The sequence below is a fragment of the Capricornis sumatraensis genome, chromosome 22, assembly GCF_032405125.1.
Source record: "Capricornis sumatraensis isolate serow.1 chromosome 22, serow.2, whole genome shotgun sequence".
Lineage (NCBI taxonomy): Eukaryota > Metazoa > Chordata > Mammalia > Artiodactyla > Bovidae > Capricornis > Capricornis sumatraensis.
Genome location: NC_091090.1, coordinates 54,411,863 through 54,429,411, shown reverse-complemented (window position 1 = coordinate 54,429,411; position 17,549 = coordinate 54,411,863). Strand labels below are relative to the sequence as shown.

Sequence of the window (17,549 nt, the reverse complement as noted above, 5' to 3'; positions counted from 1 at the left end):
ACCGAACTGTCACCACTCACGGGGCTAGTCGAATACAACATTCCGCCCGACAATCTGGCGAACACGGACGCGGCCCCATCACGTGTGACACACCGCATGACTGCAGGCCGAGGCGGGGCAGGAAGCTCCCAATGCTGCGGACCTTCCACCAAAACCACTGCCTCAGCTGCAGCAGCAGAAACACAGAAAAGGCTGCTCATTTCTTAGTTTAAGACTTTCAAAATTAAAATAAACCTGCCCCTGAGCTCCTTGGAAAAATAACTGATCCCAGATTTGGAGCAGAAACACACACGGACCGCCCCATCCCCCTGGAGAGCGAAGGGAGCCGGGACCACCAAGGCCGGCCCCGAGGGACGCGGAGGCCGAACGGAAGGCTCTCTAGGTCACAGACAAGGCCAGGGGCGTGTCAACAGACCGAGGACTGGACACGTGGAGGAGATCTAATTCCGTGAGTTCATAAAGATCCGAAACCAGCTGGCCCTTAGAGGATGCTACAGACCAACTCAGTAAGAACTGACAAAGGAAAAGAACGGATGACCTACCTTGAATCTCCTATTCCTCAGGGTAGCCAAGTACTCACAAGCTTCTCTTTCAGGAAGCATTTCAGCTAATCGGTGAAGAAGGAGTTACAGAATTCACTTATCACCACTTCGCAGCCTCTATTAAAACAATGCACCTTGACGACGACCCTCAGTGTCTACCGACGCTGTAAGAAGGAAAACAAGGCCGTGCGCTCCTCCTGACGGGAGCGACTCTGGCCCTCACCCACCCTCAGACCAAGAATGAGCTTGATCAAGTCTGTAAACCTGAACGTGTGACCATGGGACATGCAGGAATGATAGAAAGCACCACGGGGGGAACCGGCCATAGGCATTTGGTACAAATAAATGAATTATTAAAAACAGCGAGGAGACAACTGGGGCAATCGGAATACTGACAGATGTCTGATTGTATTAATTATTATTAAGTTGGTAAATACAATATTGATAGCATAGTATTTTGTAAGAGAATCATTTACAGGTAAATACGATGCTAAATACAGCTATGATACTGTGCACAGAGTTTACTGTTAAAAATCTGGGATGGGGTGGGGGGTCATGGAAAAATACAGCGCTACACATGAAATGAATTTTGCTGCAAACTAGTAAATATGGTTCGTAAAGTTCCTCGGACAGCCACTTGCCTTCCTGCGCTTCTTCTCCGTGGAGACAGTTCTGGTCAGTCCTGTACAATGTTAAGGACTTCTGTCCATAGTTCCCCAAGCTCTCTACCAGCTCGGATCCCTTGGATCTATTTGCCACCTCCACTGTATATTCATAAGGGACTTGATTTAGATCATACCTGAATGGCCTAGTGGTTTTCTCTGCTTTCTTCAATTTAAGCCTGAATTTTACAATAAGAAGCTCACGATCTGAGGCACAGTCCGCTCCAGAACTCGCTTTTGCTGACCATATAGCTTCTCCATCTTTGGCTACAAAGAATATAATCAATCTGATTCCAGTATTGACCGTCTGGTGATGCCCATGTGTACAGCTGGCTCGTGTTATTGGAAGAGGGTGCTTGCTATGGCCACTGCGTTCTCGGCCTTTGCCCTGCTTCATTTTGTAATGAAGCCAAACTTGCCTGTTACTCCAGGTATCTCTTCACTGTCTGCTTTTGCACCGAATCCCCTGTGATGGAAAGGATCTTTTTTTGGTGTTGGTTCTAGAAGGTCTTGTAGGTCTTCATAGGACCGGTCAACTTCAGCTTCTTCGGCGTCAGTGGCTGGGACGCGACCTGGATTACTATGGTGCTGAACGGTTTGCCTGAAACTGACTATAACTTAATCAGAGGAACACGCGTGTGTTTCCGGAGACCTTCAGGCCTCTGTGACACACGGAGGGCTCTGTGTAAGCGAGTGTGTTTGAGCATGTAGATACACGTGTGCACACACTTACTGCACTTTTCTATAGAGAAAGATCAAGGATTTAGTCAGAAGGGTCTACCATCCAACGACAGTTACAAAAACGAAAAAACCCTGCCTCCCTGAGACCTGCTGCTGTCAATCCTCACACAACGAAGTGTGATCTCTACAGACAAACAGAACCGCCGGGATCAGGCGACCCCTTCCCACCACACATCACACACACTCACACTGCACACCTGACTGTCCTCTAGCAGCCGCCCACCTGCCAGGACCCCCACCCCCTGCATCCGCTTTAAAGGACCTGAACTCAGCCATCACCACCGGGCGGGGGGAGCCCTCCTGCCACCCGCCGTGCCCCTGGGGCCGGAGCCCGTGGTTCAGCCCCGGCCACTGTGACGGGGCCATGTGGCAGTGGTCCCTCCAGAGGGAGGTCCGTGTCCTGCAGTGGGAGGGGCCTGGGGCTGCCCTCTGGCCTCACCAGGGGTGGGGGCGGGGGCGGGCCTCAGGCCAGTCTCCCTGAAGCCCGGGCCATGATGTCCTAGAATCTGCTTAAGCCTCCCAAGCCCCTGGACGTCCTGCCGCCCGCCCTCCTCTCTTCCCTCCCCACCAAGCACCCCAACTCCACCTCCAGGAGCCCTGACCTTGACCCCCAGCAGCCTGCTCTCCTCTCTTCCTTTCCCACCGCGAGAGCCCTGCACTGCCCACCCCCGGCCTGCTCTCCTCTCTGGGGTCTTCGCTCCCCGTCCCTCCCCAAGGCAGGAGAGCCCGGGGGGCAACTACACGGGCCTTCCTGGGATACAAGATTGCGGGATACTTTTAATATACTCTAATGTCGTTATAATACAATATGATATTTATGTAATAAAATATAATAGCATATCAGACAAAATATTTTAATATTAGGTGACGGTTTATATTTGTGGTTTGCTGTTTAATTTTAAAGGAGATATATATAATTTCACCAACTTGCTTTTGAACTCAAGTCTTTTACTGAGGTATAAGGTGGATAAAAAGGTCCCCCAACCGTTTTAAATAGTAAATACCCAACTGTGCTCATAATAATTTTTTAAATGGCTTTTAAAGTGATGGTACCCTTGTGAGGATTAACCATGCAAAGATCCTAGCACACACAGGGCTTGACACATGCAAGCACTGGGTGTGTTTTAGCTGTTGTTATTAAAGATAATCCGAGCACTACCTCAACTATGCGTATAATGGCTTTGATGTGAGTGACTGAGCTCCGGGCATCTTAATACAACTAAGTGAGCTCCTCGCGGGCAAGGCGGTTCTTTCTCACCCCTCTCTGACCTTCCCAGCCCCACGGGGCCCTGTGCACACAGCCTGCGGGGGCAGCCCTTCTTGGGGGTGTGCCGTCAGGAAACAACAGTCCTCCGAAAGGAAGACAAGACGGGCTATGCTTCAGAGAGCAAAACGCCAGGCGTGTTTTAACCAAATTCATTTAGGCTCTGGGATTATTCCAGCTGCGTCTGAAGGAAGCGCTGACGGAGAACAGACGCTCTCAGCTGCAGAGCAGCTGAGGAATGGCTGGCACGGGCACTGCCGCAGGGCCTGAGGGCCCGCACACCCTCCTGCGGGCCAGGCAGGCACTCCGTCCCGAGCCTGGCAAGGCACTTTCCCGCGCGCCCCTTTCTGAAGCACATCTGGGAGTCGTAACGAAAATCTCAGCAAACAAGAGGAAAACCAAGCTGAAGGGTCAGGAAGAACTCATCTGAAAACCAAGATGCCCAGAAACCCCTCGGGAAGCTGGGAGGCCAAAGGAAAGCGATAAAGGACAAAACAAACCCCAGCCTCCTGTGCCCAAATCACCTCCAGTCCCCTCTCCCCCAGGGACCGAGGAAAGCGATGGTACGGAAACCCTGTCCCCCAGGAAAGGCAGGATGGAGGCCAGGCAGTCAGATCGGCACTCAGGGGTCACTGAGCACTTGCATTTAGAACCGTTGCCTGGACCGAGAGTCTGTCTCACCAGAAGTTGAGGGATGCACTTCTGCAGCTTGCTTTCACATCCTGTAGTGGAAAGCAGGTGCTGGCTCGACTCCCCTCCGAGACCACAGCACACTGACATACCTTAGCTTCTGTCCTCCCCACCTGACAACGCTTCAATAACCTGAGGTGTGTATGGTTTTAATTTTGGATACTTCATATACTTTAATGTGTGTGTATTTTAAAGTGTTTCAGATTACAAAAGCCATACCACTTACCGTAAACTAGCCTACGGACCAACAACCCTGCAATTAAGGGTGAATTACCTTCATTCAATAGATTAAGACTCCAAGGTTCCCAGAGGGTAAAGCCTGAGTCACAAAGCCCCAAAACTGGACCGGAGCCTTTGCTCTCCCATCCCAGAGGGCTCCCTCTAAACCGCCTTGCCCCGGGCCCACGTGCATGCGGGCAGCCCCTCTGGGCCACTCCTGGCAATGCTGACTCATCAGCAGCCCTCCAACTTCCCTGTCTGCATCTGGACCCCTGTGTTCGCTACACACCCATAGTAAAGATCAACATCACAGCAGAAAGCAAGTAGCAAAGCGCCTGTAATCACACACTAAGCTGGGGACCAGAAGGGAGTGGCTGCAAAACGTCAGGAGGGCAGAATAAGGAAACGCGCAGAGGTGAGAGGAGTGGGCTGGGTGGAGGCCGGCGCCCCTTTCCGCCCGGGCCAAGACCTGCACACACCCTGACCGCCCCTTCCAGGGCTGTTTAAGTAAGAACCCACTGTTTGCTTTCTCAGCTCTCCAGGCACAGTCACCACCCACAAGGCAATCAGGGGGCCAGAGTCCTGCCCCTACAGCACTGCGCTCTCGGGCAGGTGACCTCTGTCCCTCATGATAAGCTGCTCTCACCGCAGGCCTTAAGGTCTCTGCTGAAGAAGAGAGAGAGAGAGAGAGAGAGAGAGTGTGTGAGTGTGAGTGTGTGTGTGTGTGTGTGTGTGTGTGTGTGCGTGCGTGTGTGAGTGTGTGTGAGTGTGCGTGCGTGTTTGTGTGTGTGCGTGAGAGTGTGTGTGAGTGTGCGTGCGTGCGTGTGTGTGAGTGTGTGAGTGTGCGTGCGTGCGTGCGTGTGTGTGTGTGTGTAGGGCGGTGAGGGAGACGACTGTAAGGAAAAGAAATGGGGGAGGGCGAAAACTACAGGAGGGAGAGAAGCAGATGACCGAGCCAGGACCTTTTCTAAAAGGTGACATCTGGCCAAGTTGGCAGCCAAGACTTTCCAACAGTTCACCACGTCTGCACACAGCCAGTCTCAAGAGGAGAAAATCCAGGAGAAATCCTGACAGTGCCTGGTGGCCCTCAGCCAGGTGGGCCCTCGGCCAGGTGGGCCCTCCACCACCCTCCTAGTGTGAGGAACCATCCTGGTACGCACCCTGCTGCGCACAAGCTTGTCTTTCCTTGGGACTAGCCGTGGGTGCAGAACCTGGGCTCCTGGACAGAAAAATAGAAAACCTGGGAAGCGAGAGTCTCCTCTACAGAGGGGCCAGGATGCAGGCTCCAAACTCTGACAGAATTCATCAGAGCTGCAGGAGACCACCATGGGACCTAAGAGTTAGATTTATAGATGAAAACTGTGTGTAAGAATAAAAATGAAACCAACTGCTGGCATTGCTATGTGTTATAATTAAATTTAAATGTCAATGAATCAAGTTAATAAAGTGCTCTCATGGAACACAGCATCAACAAAAGTGAACTGAAACGCATGCCAAGAGCAACTGTCCCCACACCGAAGGCGTGGAGACGTCCCGGCAGGATGAGCAGTGACGGGATCCGAGGCTCTGAAACAGCAATCTTCAAGACATAACAGCGAGTTTTCTTTGAAGGTTTTGCCTTTAACGTGTCAAAATTAACGAACTCTGATCCTGCTCGCATGTATTCCCCTAAATTACATAACCTCACTGAAAACAGAAAATGACTTCACACATAAGCCAAAATCTACACGCAGAGTCTGTGACGGCTGTGGCACAGGCAAGGAGGTGCCACATGGGCCGTGCGGTGAGGAGCCTCAAGGTGGGGTCCCTCACCCCTGGACGGCCCTGCCCACCCTCGCGGACTCCTACGGAAGATTAGCGGGAGTCCAGGGCGGCCAGGAGAGCCTGTCCCAGTCTAGGCAGAACGGTTTGCTGAAAGGCAGGGAAGTGATTCAGAAACAGAGGAAACAACGAAAGAAAGCAGCGACATCGCCGCTGCCAGCGGCTGGCTCTGACTGGTGTCATTGTGGTGGTGCACTTTCCCCTGAGGCTTTATACCCTCTTACACGTCACAGTTTCTCTACAGTATGCACATATCACTATTTTTAAAACTGGGTAAAGTGTTCGGGAAAAGACAAGCTGCATCGTCAAGTCGCCGCCACCACCCGCCTTGCTCCAGCTCACTCCTGAGTCACTGGAATTGTCCCCCAAGCAGCCAAGGGTGAGTCCCACCCCGAGGCCAGCAGACTGAAGTGGGAGGACCCGAGACCGTCCAAGCTGAGAGCTGTCCACGCTGCCCAGCTGGTTCCTACTGCAGCTGCAGAACCTGGGCATCTCTGAGGAGGACTGGAATCGCAGGTCAAACACCAAGGAGAAAAACAAAGCCTTCTTTTGGAACGAGCGCCAAGTCTAGAGAACCGCTGATGCTGGCAGAATGTCAGTAATTCCTAGAGAGTGAGGCGGAGCCGTGGAGACGGGAGCAGGGGTGAGGTGGGGTGGGCTGGAGGACAGGGTGGGGAGGCAAGGACTGCCTCCTCCGGGTTCTGGAACAAGGCTGTGTCTGCACAGGTGCACCCCGGGCTGCAGGGGCGGTGGTCTCAGCGGCCAGGCCCGCTCCCCTGGCCCCGGCCACGTGCAGGCTGCCCAGAGCTCCCCTGAGCCCCTCGAGCACAGGCTCCCACACCTGTCCCCAGCGGCTCAGCTCTGGGCATGGAGGGACACAAGCCCATCCTTCAGTGAAACCCAGGCATCAGTCCCCAGGACCCCCTTCCCCAGCGAAGGGCCCCAGCCACCCAGAGACCCCCTAAAGAGCCCGGCTGGAGGCTGCTCCCCAAGTCCTCCCCGAGCCCAAGCCACACCGGATGCCACCAGATTGACCCGCCCTCCTCAAGTCCAGTCTCCATTACACACGCTGGGAACTCCAGCCAGGAAACGCGGGGAGGCATCCAGGCCTTCACGCCCTGCGTGCATCTGCCTCTTCCAGAAAGTGTATTCAAAGAGAAGAAAATCAGCCCAGGAGGGAGAAGTGGCCCAGCGGGAACCCGAGGCTTCCTCGACATAAGCCAAGCCGCCACCGAGCACGGGGCCCCCACAGGGGCTTCTGGCCTCCAGCCGGGCCCCAGCCACTGGCCTGCTTGCCATAAAGGGTTCCTTCTCAGACACCCCCTTGTTTCTAGGAATTAAAACCAAAATCTCCAAAATAACAGTCTGGTAATAGAATAAACTTAAAATCTATATGCTCAAACATTACTAAAGATTAAAACACAGCTCAATGGAAAATAAAAACTACATAAATTGAAATAATTCAAAAGTTCCTAAACAGTCAAAACAGCAAAATGGATGGGGGGCGGGGGGAGGTGGTGAAATGAAAAACCACTACAGTCCACAAAAAAGCTAAAAGAAAACAATAGAAATGGTTCAGTATTCATTCTAACTTCTATGTTTCCTTCCCAAGGTTTACATTAAAAAGCAAAACTTTCTGAAAAACCCACCATGTATTATCACCTCCCCTGAAAAACAACCCCTCCCAAAATCTTCCTATTCACCCTTGAGAAATTCACTCAATACCCACCCCGCAGGGCGTACCCAGGTTTCACCAATGTCATAAAGCCAAGTCAAAACCAGTCAGAACCGCCCCAAACCTGATTTCAGTTTCAGGCTCCCAAATTAGACTTGAAACAGCAAGAATCTGCACCTTCCCTCCGGCGCCCTCGGAGGCAGCCCAGGTCCACAGCTGTCAGAGGGGCAGGGGTCCTGGCCCCAAGGCTGCTGCGGTGCTCTCTGCGAAGTGGGCTCTGCCCAGTGTGCCAAGGAACGTGACGACAAACGAACTCTCCAGCAGGCGGCTCCTCGTGCTCACAAGCACCGTGCACGGTGCCCAGCAGTCGGCGGGCACCAGCAGGACATGGTGGGCACGGTGGGCAGGCCCTGCTCGCCCTTCCCGACGGCCCTGATGTCCAAGACTCGGCCTGCTCCAGGGCATGAGTCATGGGACGTGTCTTACCCTGCCATCCGGAAAACGCGGTCATCGCAGGCCCGGAGACTTATACTTGAGCCCTGAGAATCAGACAAGTAACTCTTTTTTCATAGCGCAGTATTCCGTGGAGGTCACCAGATGTTACCGATAGACCAATACCAATCCATGACACAGTCACAACCCACTCTTTTACAAAATGAGAAGAAGAAAAATATTAATACAAAAGGAGGCCCCACAGCCCAGAGGACGTAATCTGTGACTGTTCTTTCCTCTGACAACACGCCCTTGTTACACTTCGGTGTGCAAGCTGGCTGGTGCCACGGAGGACTCTGCTTAAAGTCCCCACATTCGGGATAAAAACTTGGCCACTGCACATCATTCCCAAGGTTTTCTCAGTCTATGAAATCTGAGATGGGCTGAGACTCGGGACTCCTCCTAGCTCATCCCCCAGACCCAACACAGGGCATGGCAGGAGCACCTTCTCCTTATTCCCCGCGTCGTTTCTGAGACAGCAAGCCAGGACACCCGCTTCTCAGTGTGCTCACACAATGAGAACTAGACCACTGTGGCCCCGCCGCAGGCCCACCCAGGCGTCCTCGCATGCGAACAACCACAGCATGTTACACGCGTGCCACAGTGACTCACTTATTCTGATCACAGAAATTAACATGCTGTGAAGTTACCTGTCAAGTTACGTGCACCCCCAGACGATCGGGCCCTGGAGAAACATCCCAGCCACCGTGCTGGTGGCCGAGTCCCCAGCACCTAACTCAGCACAGGATAAACCTCAGCAGGTACTTGCTGTTGTTCAGTCGCGAAGTCGTGTCTGACTCTTTGTAACCCCAGGGACTGCGGCACATCGGGCTTCCCTGTTTTTCACTATCTCCCAGACTTTGTTCAAACTCATTTCCATAGAGTCAGAGATGCTATCTAACCATCTCGTCCTCTGCAGCTCCCTTCTCCTTTTGACCTCAATCTTTCCCAGCATCAGAGTCTTTGTCCATGAGTCGGCTCTTCACATCAGTGGCCACAGTACCGGAGCATCAACTTCAGCGTCAGTCTCTCTAAGGAATATTCAGGGCTGATCTCCTTTAGAGTTAACTGGTTGGATCTCCTTGCAGGTCAAGGGACTCTCAAGAGTCTTTTCCAGCACCACAGTTCAAAGGCATCAATTCTTCAGTGCTCAGCCTTCTTTATGGTCTAACTCTCACATCCATATATGACTACTGGAAAAACCATAGCTTTGACTAAAAAGACCTTTGTCAGCAAAGTAATGTCTCTGCTTTTTCATATGCTGTCTAGGTTAGTCATCGCTTTTCTTCCAAGGAGCAAGTGTCTTTTAATTTCATGGCTGCAGTCACCATCTGCAGTGATTTTGAAGCCCCCCAAAATAAAGTCTCCCAAAATAAGGTGGAAGCACTTCTTCCCCTGTCTATTTGCCATGAAGTGACGGCACCAGACACCATGATCTTAGTTTCCTGAAAGTTGAGTTTTAAGCCAACTTTAAGTTTCCTTTAAGTTTTTTCACTCTCCTTTTTTACCCTCATCAAGAGTCTATTTAGTTCCTCTTCACTTTCTGCCATTAGAGTGGTATTATCTGCATATCTGAGGTTGTTGATATTTCTCCCGGCAATCTTGATTCTAGCTTGTGAGTCTTCCAGCCCAGCATTTCACATGATGTACTCTGCTGCTGCTAAGTCACTTCAGTTGTGTCCGACTCTGTGCGACCCCATAGACAGCAGCCCACCAGGCTCCCCCGTCCCTGGGATTCTCCAGGCAAGAACACCGGAGTGGGTTGCCATTTCCTTCTCCAACGTGTGAAAGTGAAGTCGCTCAGTCGTATCTGACTCTTAGCGACCCCATGGACTGGAGCCCACCAGGCCCCTCTGTCCATGGCATTTTCCAGGCCAGAGTACTGGAGTCGGGTGCCATTGCCTTCTCCGATGACGTACTCTGCATATAAGTTAAATAAGTAGGGTGACAATATACAGCCTCAACATACTCCTTTCTCATATTCAAACCAGTCAGTTGTTCCACATCCATTTCTAACCTTTGCTTCCTGACCTGCATACAGGTTTCTCAGGAGGCAGGTTAAGGTGGTCTGGTATTCCCATCTCTGTAAGAATTTTCCAGATTGTTGTCATCCGCACAGTCTAAGGCTTCCACCTAGTCAACAAAGCAGAAGTAGGTATTTTTCTGGAATTCCCTTGCTTTCTCTATGATCCAACGGATGTTGGCAATGTGATCTCTGGTTCCCATGAAAACTGGCACTTCCACAGCTGAGCGCCACTTCCACTTTGGCGCAGATACTTCGTCCTTTCTGGAGCTGTCACTAACTGCCCTCCGACCTTCCCCAGCAGCATACTGGACACGTTCCGACCTAGGGGGGCTCGTTTTCTGGTATCATATCTTTTTGCCTTATCATATTGTTCATGGGGTTCTTGCAGCAAGAACATTGGAGTGGTTTGCCATTGCCTTCTCCAGTGGGCGTTCTGCCAGGACCCTCCACTACGGCCCATTCATCTCGGGCGGCCTGCACAGCATGGCTCAGACCTCACTGAGTTATGCAAGCCCTTCTGCCATGACAAGGCTGTGATCATGAAGGGGGCTGGCAGATATTTACTGCGTGAAAAAACCTCCACTATTAAACACTAAGCACAAAATATAGATGCTTATAGCTTTTAACATTTCAATCCAAAAACACAAGCAACAGGAATTTAAAAGCCTTCTTCACCAAAAAATCACTTCATTTGGTAAAACCTACCATGGCAGACAGCTCAGATTTTCTGCTTTTAACCCTATAATTTCTAGCAAAATACCAACTCATCTCTTTCCAGTGTATACATTTAATTATAAAATCACTACAGTTAATTTTGAGCAAACTCCAGGAGATAGTGAAGGACAGAGGAGCCTAGGGTGCTACTTCCATGGGGTCGAAAAGAGTTGGATATGACTTAGCCACTGAACAACTACAGTTAATAGTCACTTTTTAAAATTCTCCTATTGGGCTTATCTTTAAAACTTATATTTTAAATGACTGTGCTGCTTAAATACAAGATTTTTTGCCCTCAACAGATTACAATTAGCATTCAATCCTACTGTTACAGCACATTTCACTCTGAACAGACTTTAGAGGTCGCCAGGTGACCGCTTCACATGACAGATTCAGAAGAAAATCACAGCTGTACAATTAACCAGAGTCAAAACCCAGCCTCTGATTCTCACTCAAGTCCACTGTCTTTACTCAGCTAATCAATTAACTACGTGTAATGTAAAGACATAAAAAACTCCCCACCAGGTAACAGTCTCTGACCAAAGCAAGACCTGCCATCCTGGAGCACTCACGCTGCACAGGATTAGAGTCTGACCATGGCCAGCAATCCTCTCGCCCGGGAGGATAAGCCCGGCTCCCAGATCTGCTTGCCTGTAAGACCCACTGGACGGCAAAGCGGTTTACAGCCTGCAGCTGATCCAAATCCCGTGGAACGTTCTACCTGCACAAAGCAAGGCTGACTATTGTACCCTCCACGTGCAATGCCCTCTCCTCATATGCAAGAACGCTTACTATCTGGCTGCTCTACGAAGAGAAGGTCCATCCTAGTCAGCTCTCTATTTCACGCCAGATTTCTTTCTTGTTGTTCAGTTGCTTAGACGTGTCTGACTCTTTGCGACCCCACAGATTGCAGCATGCAAGATCTGTCCCTTACCATCTCTCAGAATTTGCTCAAACTCATGTCCATTGAGTTGGTGATGCCATCCAGCCATCTCATCCTCTGTCATCCCCTTCTCCTCCCGCCTTCAATCTTTCCCAGCATCAGGGTCTTTTCCAATGTTGGCTCTTTGCATCAGGTGGCCAAAGTATTGGAGCTTTAGCTTCAGCATCAGTCCTTCCAGTGAATATTCAGGGTTGATTTCCTTTAGGACTGACTGGTTTGATCTGCTTGCTGCCCAAGGGACTCTCAAGAGTCTTCTCCAGCACCACAGTTCGAAGGCATCAATTATTCAGGGCTCTGCCTTTTTTATCATCCAGCTCTCACATCCTTACATGACTACTGGAAAAACCATAGCTCTGACTCTACAGATCTTTGTCGGCAACGTCACCGCTCTGCTGTTCAATGTGCTATCTAGGTTTGTCATTGCTAAGACCTCTCTTCTGTCCGGTAGGAATCACTCTTCCAACAGGGCAGCAATGGTGAGCTCCACGCCCAGACTGACTAAGGGGTCAAGCAGTAGCTCAAAGCCACAGTGGCCACGAAGCCCAAGTCTTCCTCCACCGCCCAAGACAGAGTCCCAGCCTCCAGAGAGTTCACAAGACAAACTGCCAAGAAAGTACGACCCAGACGACAGCAAAGACAAGACAGTGAGCAGCACAGAACACGGTGATGCACACAGGTCTGCCTCACTGCTGTGATCCCCGTCCTTTCACAAGTGCAGAAAGAAAAACACTCTTGGATACGCTTTATCTCAAATGTGACAATTTATCCACCTCTCCTTAAAAGTTATTTACCTGTCCTTAGAATTAGTTAATACTAGTTAAAAACTTGATAAGAAATAAAAGTACTGGGATTTATATTTCACACCTGACTTTGTAAACAAGGATGGGAGTTTCCTCTGGGCAAAGTGTTTAACCTCTGCCTTTCCCAGGGGTGACAAGAAAACTGCCTCATAGGAGGGCTCCCTGCTCCGAAAGGGAAACAGATGCAGAGCCCACTGGGCAATGCTCGGCACACAGTGGACGCCCGCGTGCCTCAGTCACCGTCATCGCCCCTCGCCACTGCCACGTCACCATCAGGAACATCAGGGCCACAAGCAGGCTCCCCCTGGGATGCCTGTTCCATCGCAGCCCCAGGGCAGGACACGTGGCTGGCGCTCAAATGCCTGCTGATGCTGACCGAACCACAGTCACTAGCACGTCTGTGACTTAATAGAGGGTGGTCTGCCCCCAGATGTAACTGCCTCCAGGAGGAGACTAATTAAGCGTGAAAAAAAATTGCTCCTGTAAATTTAGGAGATATGAAATAGAGAACCACTCTCAGCCTGAGCACAAGGCTTCTTGGAGGAGAGAAGCGGGAGGCCTCTCTTAAGTGAGGGAAGCATCTGTGCAGAGTCGACCCCCATCAGGGAAAAGGCAAGTCAGCCGTGCGTGTCGAGAGCAGGCCAGGAGGTTTCCCAGCTTACGTGTCGGGGTACAGGAGACTGGAATGGGGGACTTCCAGTCTCCTCGGAAACGCGGGCCTGTCAGTGGCGACAGACCCCAACCTGCAGGGAGCAGAGAAGCCCAGGAAGAAGGGCGCTCACTGCCAGTCCTCGGCCGCCTCCTCCTGGCCTCTTCCGTCCACCTCAGAAGCAGCTGAGGCCTGCGAGAGCCGCCCGAGTCCAGGGAGCCTGGGCACCCGCTTCACGTACGTTCCCTTTAACGCTACGGGGGACCTTCGGCAGCTAGAACACAATCAAACCAGTGAAAATAAGAAACACGGCCACGAAGAAGCAATTCCAAGACAAAATATCACAGCGTGAATAATCAGACCTTGACAGCCCGGACAGTCCATCTCTTCGCTCTACACAAGACTCGGCACGAACGTGCGGTCTCCAGCAAGGCAGCTCCTCTTGACCAGGACGGCCTCTCCAACCGCGTGCAGAGGAGCGCTTTGTCTTCCGTGCGTCCCGGCACAGAACTCTGGAACTCGGGCCCGCGGAGATGTCCAAGCACGTCGAAACTGCCTCGTAAGGCAGACCCAGGGTACCTGTGGGCACGAAGGACTCACCGGTGCCACTCCTCCATACTCAAAACACCAACGTCCTACCAAGCAGACGCGACGAAACAACCTAAGTTCCAACCTGCCTACGCTCGTGGCAGAGACCAGGCTGACATAACCGTCAGCAGGAAGACCAAGGCGCGTCCACAAACGCTGACCGTTCACTTCTCCCAAGTCCCCAACCCACCCGCTGTGCTCCCACGGCCCGTCGGGGGGACGACTCTACTAAGCCCCTCGTGTGTCATTCTGCTCTATGTCCCCGAGCGCTCAGGGCTAAGGAAGCCTCACCCGCCCACCCACTCTGTCTCGACTGTCAGGGAGCCCAAAGCCGAGTCTCACGCCCGCCGGACAGCCGTCCTTGGCACTGCGGACACAATCTCCATCTTTCTACCGCCCTCCCTCACTGCAGACTCCTGCCTTCTTCATTCTCCTCAGGATGGTCCAATGAGGCGATTTTTGCTGAAGCCACCTCAGAATCTTTTTGGAAAGGAGCAAGGAGAATGGGATCTCATAAATTATTACATATGTGTTAGTCACTCAGTCGTGTCTGACTCTGCGACCCCCTGGACGGTAGCCTACCAGGCTCCTCCGTCCATGGGATTCTCTAGGCAAGAATACTGGAGTGGGTTTTCATTTCCTTCTCTGTGATAAACTATTAAATATCCTCCCATTATTACTACATGTGATCCTCACTGTCCCCCACCACCCTGCCCCCTCCCCCCGCACTCTTGTACCCACTGTCCACCCAGAACACAGTCCGCGCTATTTCCAGCAGTCAGTGACTTCTCCCAGAGCCCTGAGGCTGGGTGAGCCAGTCATGGGGCCTCTAGTACTTGGACGACACAAAGTTCATCATGTTCGTTAAGTCCCTCCAAAACTGTGCAGTTCTGGAGGGCAGAGTACACCCTGCGTATCCTCATGCTCCCAGAGGCATCAAAGCAAGCCGTACATCCTGCAGACACACAGTAAAGACATGCTCCATTAACGAGAAGAGTAGACCACCATTCTGGAAGCCTGCTCAGACAAGCCATGCGGGGTGTAACAGGTCACAAAGGGGTTTCTATCTTAAAGGTGTTTACAAACCAAAGAAAGTCTAAAGAAAAAAAAACACTAAGGTATGTACACTACCTATGTAACCAACAGAGACTGCACTTCTGTAAATACGAAGAAATGAAAATACAAACCCTGGAATGGCTGCACCTGGCTGGATGCGTGCAGGCACAGAGGCTTTTAGTTAAGAGGGAGATCTGGGAGGGCATTCAGCCACAAATAATGACCCTGAAGAGGTACAGGCAGCAATATTCGGAGGCCAGCGGGAACATTCCCTGGCGCAGTAAAGAAGGGCAGGTGCAGTCAGACCACAGGGTGAGCCCGGGGGCGGGGGCAGAGGGCTTGGAGGCGGCGACGCAGAGCAGGGCCTCCTCTCCCCCCGGCCACTCAGTAAGAAAAGTCCCCGGGAAACCATTCACGGCTCCTGTCAGGAGAGACGGGAGGGAGAAAGCTGGGGTGGCTGCTGACAGTGCAGACGAGAGACCACTGCAGACAGCACCTGCAGGGCACGCTTGGGGCAACCCGCCCAAGAGCCCACGCCGGCCCAGGGCCGCAGCAGCCCTAAGGGCCAGGGCAGCGGTTTCCACCTCTCCTCTGAGAAGAGACCCCTTCTGAGAGTAAAAACGATCCCTTTGTCCACCCCATCTCTCGCTCGCTCTCACACACACACACAGAGCTGTAATTTCACGTGGGTGGCTCACCACAGAGGCAGTGTAACAAGATGCCTTAGAGCAATTCTTGGGCTCAGATCTCAGCCCTGACACTCAGGAGGTATGCACCCCCAGGGAACATAACCTTACTAAGCCAGGTGTAAAATGGGGACAGAAAACATACCTGCCTCTTACACAGAGACATGCAAATGTTTAGCAAAGTGAGCCGTTCAGTAAGCTCTCACCCAAAGTGATGAAGAAAACAGACTGCAATGTGTGTCTCCAGACCCTTCCCATTGACCTCACAGCTCTCCCAGACCCGGGATACCCAGGGCAGGAGCCACCATCCTAGACAGTAAGTGCAGAGCAGACCAGTCTCCTCCACCAGGAGGGGTTTCATGGCTCCCAGAGTTCAGCACGGGCCAGGGCTGCGGAAGCCAACAAGTGAGGGGACAACGCAGAGGGCGGGTGCTGGGGGCAAGCGGGAAAGGCTGGTGAAGAGATGAAGCCTAAAGGTGGTGCTCCTCGTGGGGGGAGGTGCGGGCCCATTAGCACCAACCAACCAGCCCACTGCCTTCAGGGCTGTGAGCAAGGGTTCCTTTCTAACCCAGGTGGATTCACACTGCTGGCACTCAGCTTGCCATGAGCCATACAAACAGAGTTACAAGAACAGCTTCACTGACTTCTCCCCGGATACTGACAGCATGCAGTCTCTTGACTGAATTCGAGAGTTCTCTTCCTCAACCTCACAGCTCCACCCCGCCCACCTTTGCCACCAGTTTTCAAACCCGCACTGACTGTAATTAACATAAACACAGTAACAGAGGTACCATTAACCAGGAAGTTATCAGGTCAGCAGTCAGCATTGCCTAAGGCTCTAGACGGTTTCTGCTTTCAGCCCCAGAGAGTCTGAGCGCAGGGTGAATCCCGGTGGACACCTCTTAGTGCACGATCCCTGCCTCAGTTGCCCCGTCGGTAAAGTGGGGGTCCTAACAGCACCCCCTGGAAAAGCAGCTGGGAAACCAAACGAGACGCATCAGCAGGTGACCGGCCGCAGTGAGCAGGCAGCAGGCGCCTTGGGGTCACCACCTTTACTCCGCCGCCCATCGCTTCCTGAGCACCGGGGTCCGCGGGGTGGGGGGACCCGAGAGGCCGGGCCCCGCCCGCCGCCACCCGGGCCGGGCTGGGACACTCCTCCGGGCCCGGCGGGAAGGGCACCGGCTGCCCCACGTGCATGTGCGGCCGCGGACACGGAACTGCCGGCGCTCACGAGGCGGGCCGCTCCTGTGAGGCGGGCTTTCTGTTTAAAAAGCACAAAACAGGCGCACATTTCCTGGTCCGCAGCTGCACAGCCCGGCTCCCTCTCGTTTCCTCCGCGACCGGGGGACCGGCGAGGGGCCGCGGCGGCAGGGAAGCCCCCGCCGGGGCGACCCCGGCGCCCACCCCCCGGCCCCCGGCCCCGAGCGCGCACGGGGCGCCCCCAGCCCCCGGCCCCAGAGACCCCGGCCCCCGGCGCGGACCCCCGGCCCGCTCACCTGGCCCGTGATGCCCGTGATGAGCGCCACCTTCCTGGGCTTGCCCGTCTCGGCGTCCCCGGCGCCGCGGGCGCCGGGGCAGTGCGCCGCCGCCTGGGCCATATCCGCGCGCTGACCGGAGATGCCGACGCCGGGGGTGTGCCGCGGAGCCGGCTGCAGGGACCAGCACCGCGCGGCCGGCCGCCACACTGACAGGCCGCCCGGAGGCCGGCGGGGCGGGCCGGGGGCGGGGCGGCCGGGATGCGGCTCGGCGGGCGCCGCGTGGCCGCGTCACCGCGCGACGCTCCGCGCAGCCCGCCGGGCTCCGCCCTCCCCGCCCACAAGCCCCGCCCTCCCCGCCGGGGCCGCGTCAGCGCGCGCCTAGGCGCTCTGCCCGCCGGGACCCGCCCACCCCGTCGGGGCTCCGCCCCCCAGCCCAAAGCCCCGCCCCGCCCCGCCGGCGCCCCTCCCACCCCACAGGGGCCGCGCTCGCCGGGAGGGGCGGG

General features: G+C 53.6%; 1 protein-coding gene across 1 annotated transcript in view; it reads right to left on the bottom strand.

The window, feature by feature from the left end:
- GMDS (GDP-mannose 4,6-dehydratase) overlaps positions 1–17,183 on the bottom strand; it is a 424,316-nt gene extending 407,133 nt beyond the window's left edge. The window contains exon 1 of the mRNA XM_068960695.1: positions 17,065–17,183. Within this exon, the coding sequence (XP_068816796.1) occupies positions 17,065–17,166 (102 nt within the window). The 5' untranslated portion in view covers positions 17,167–17,183. The remainder of the gene's footprint in view (positions 1–17,064) is intronic.
- Positions 17,184–17,549: the final 366 nt, after the last annotated feature.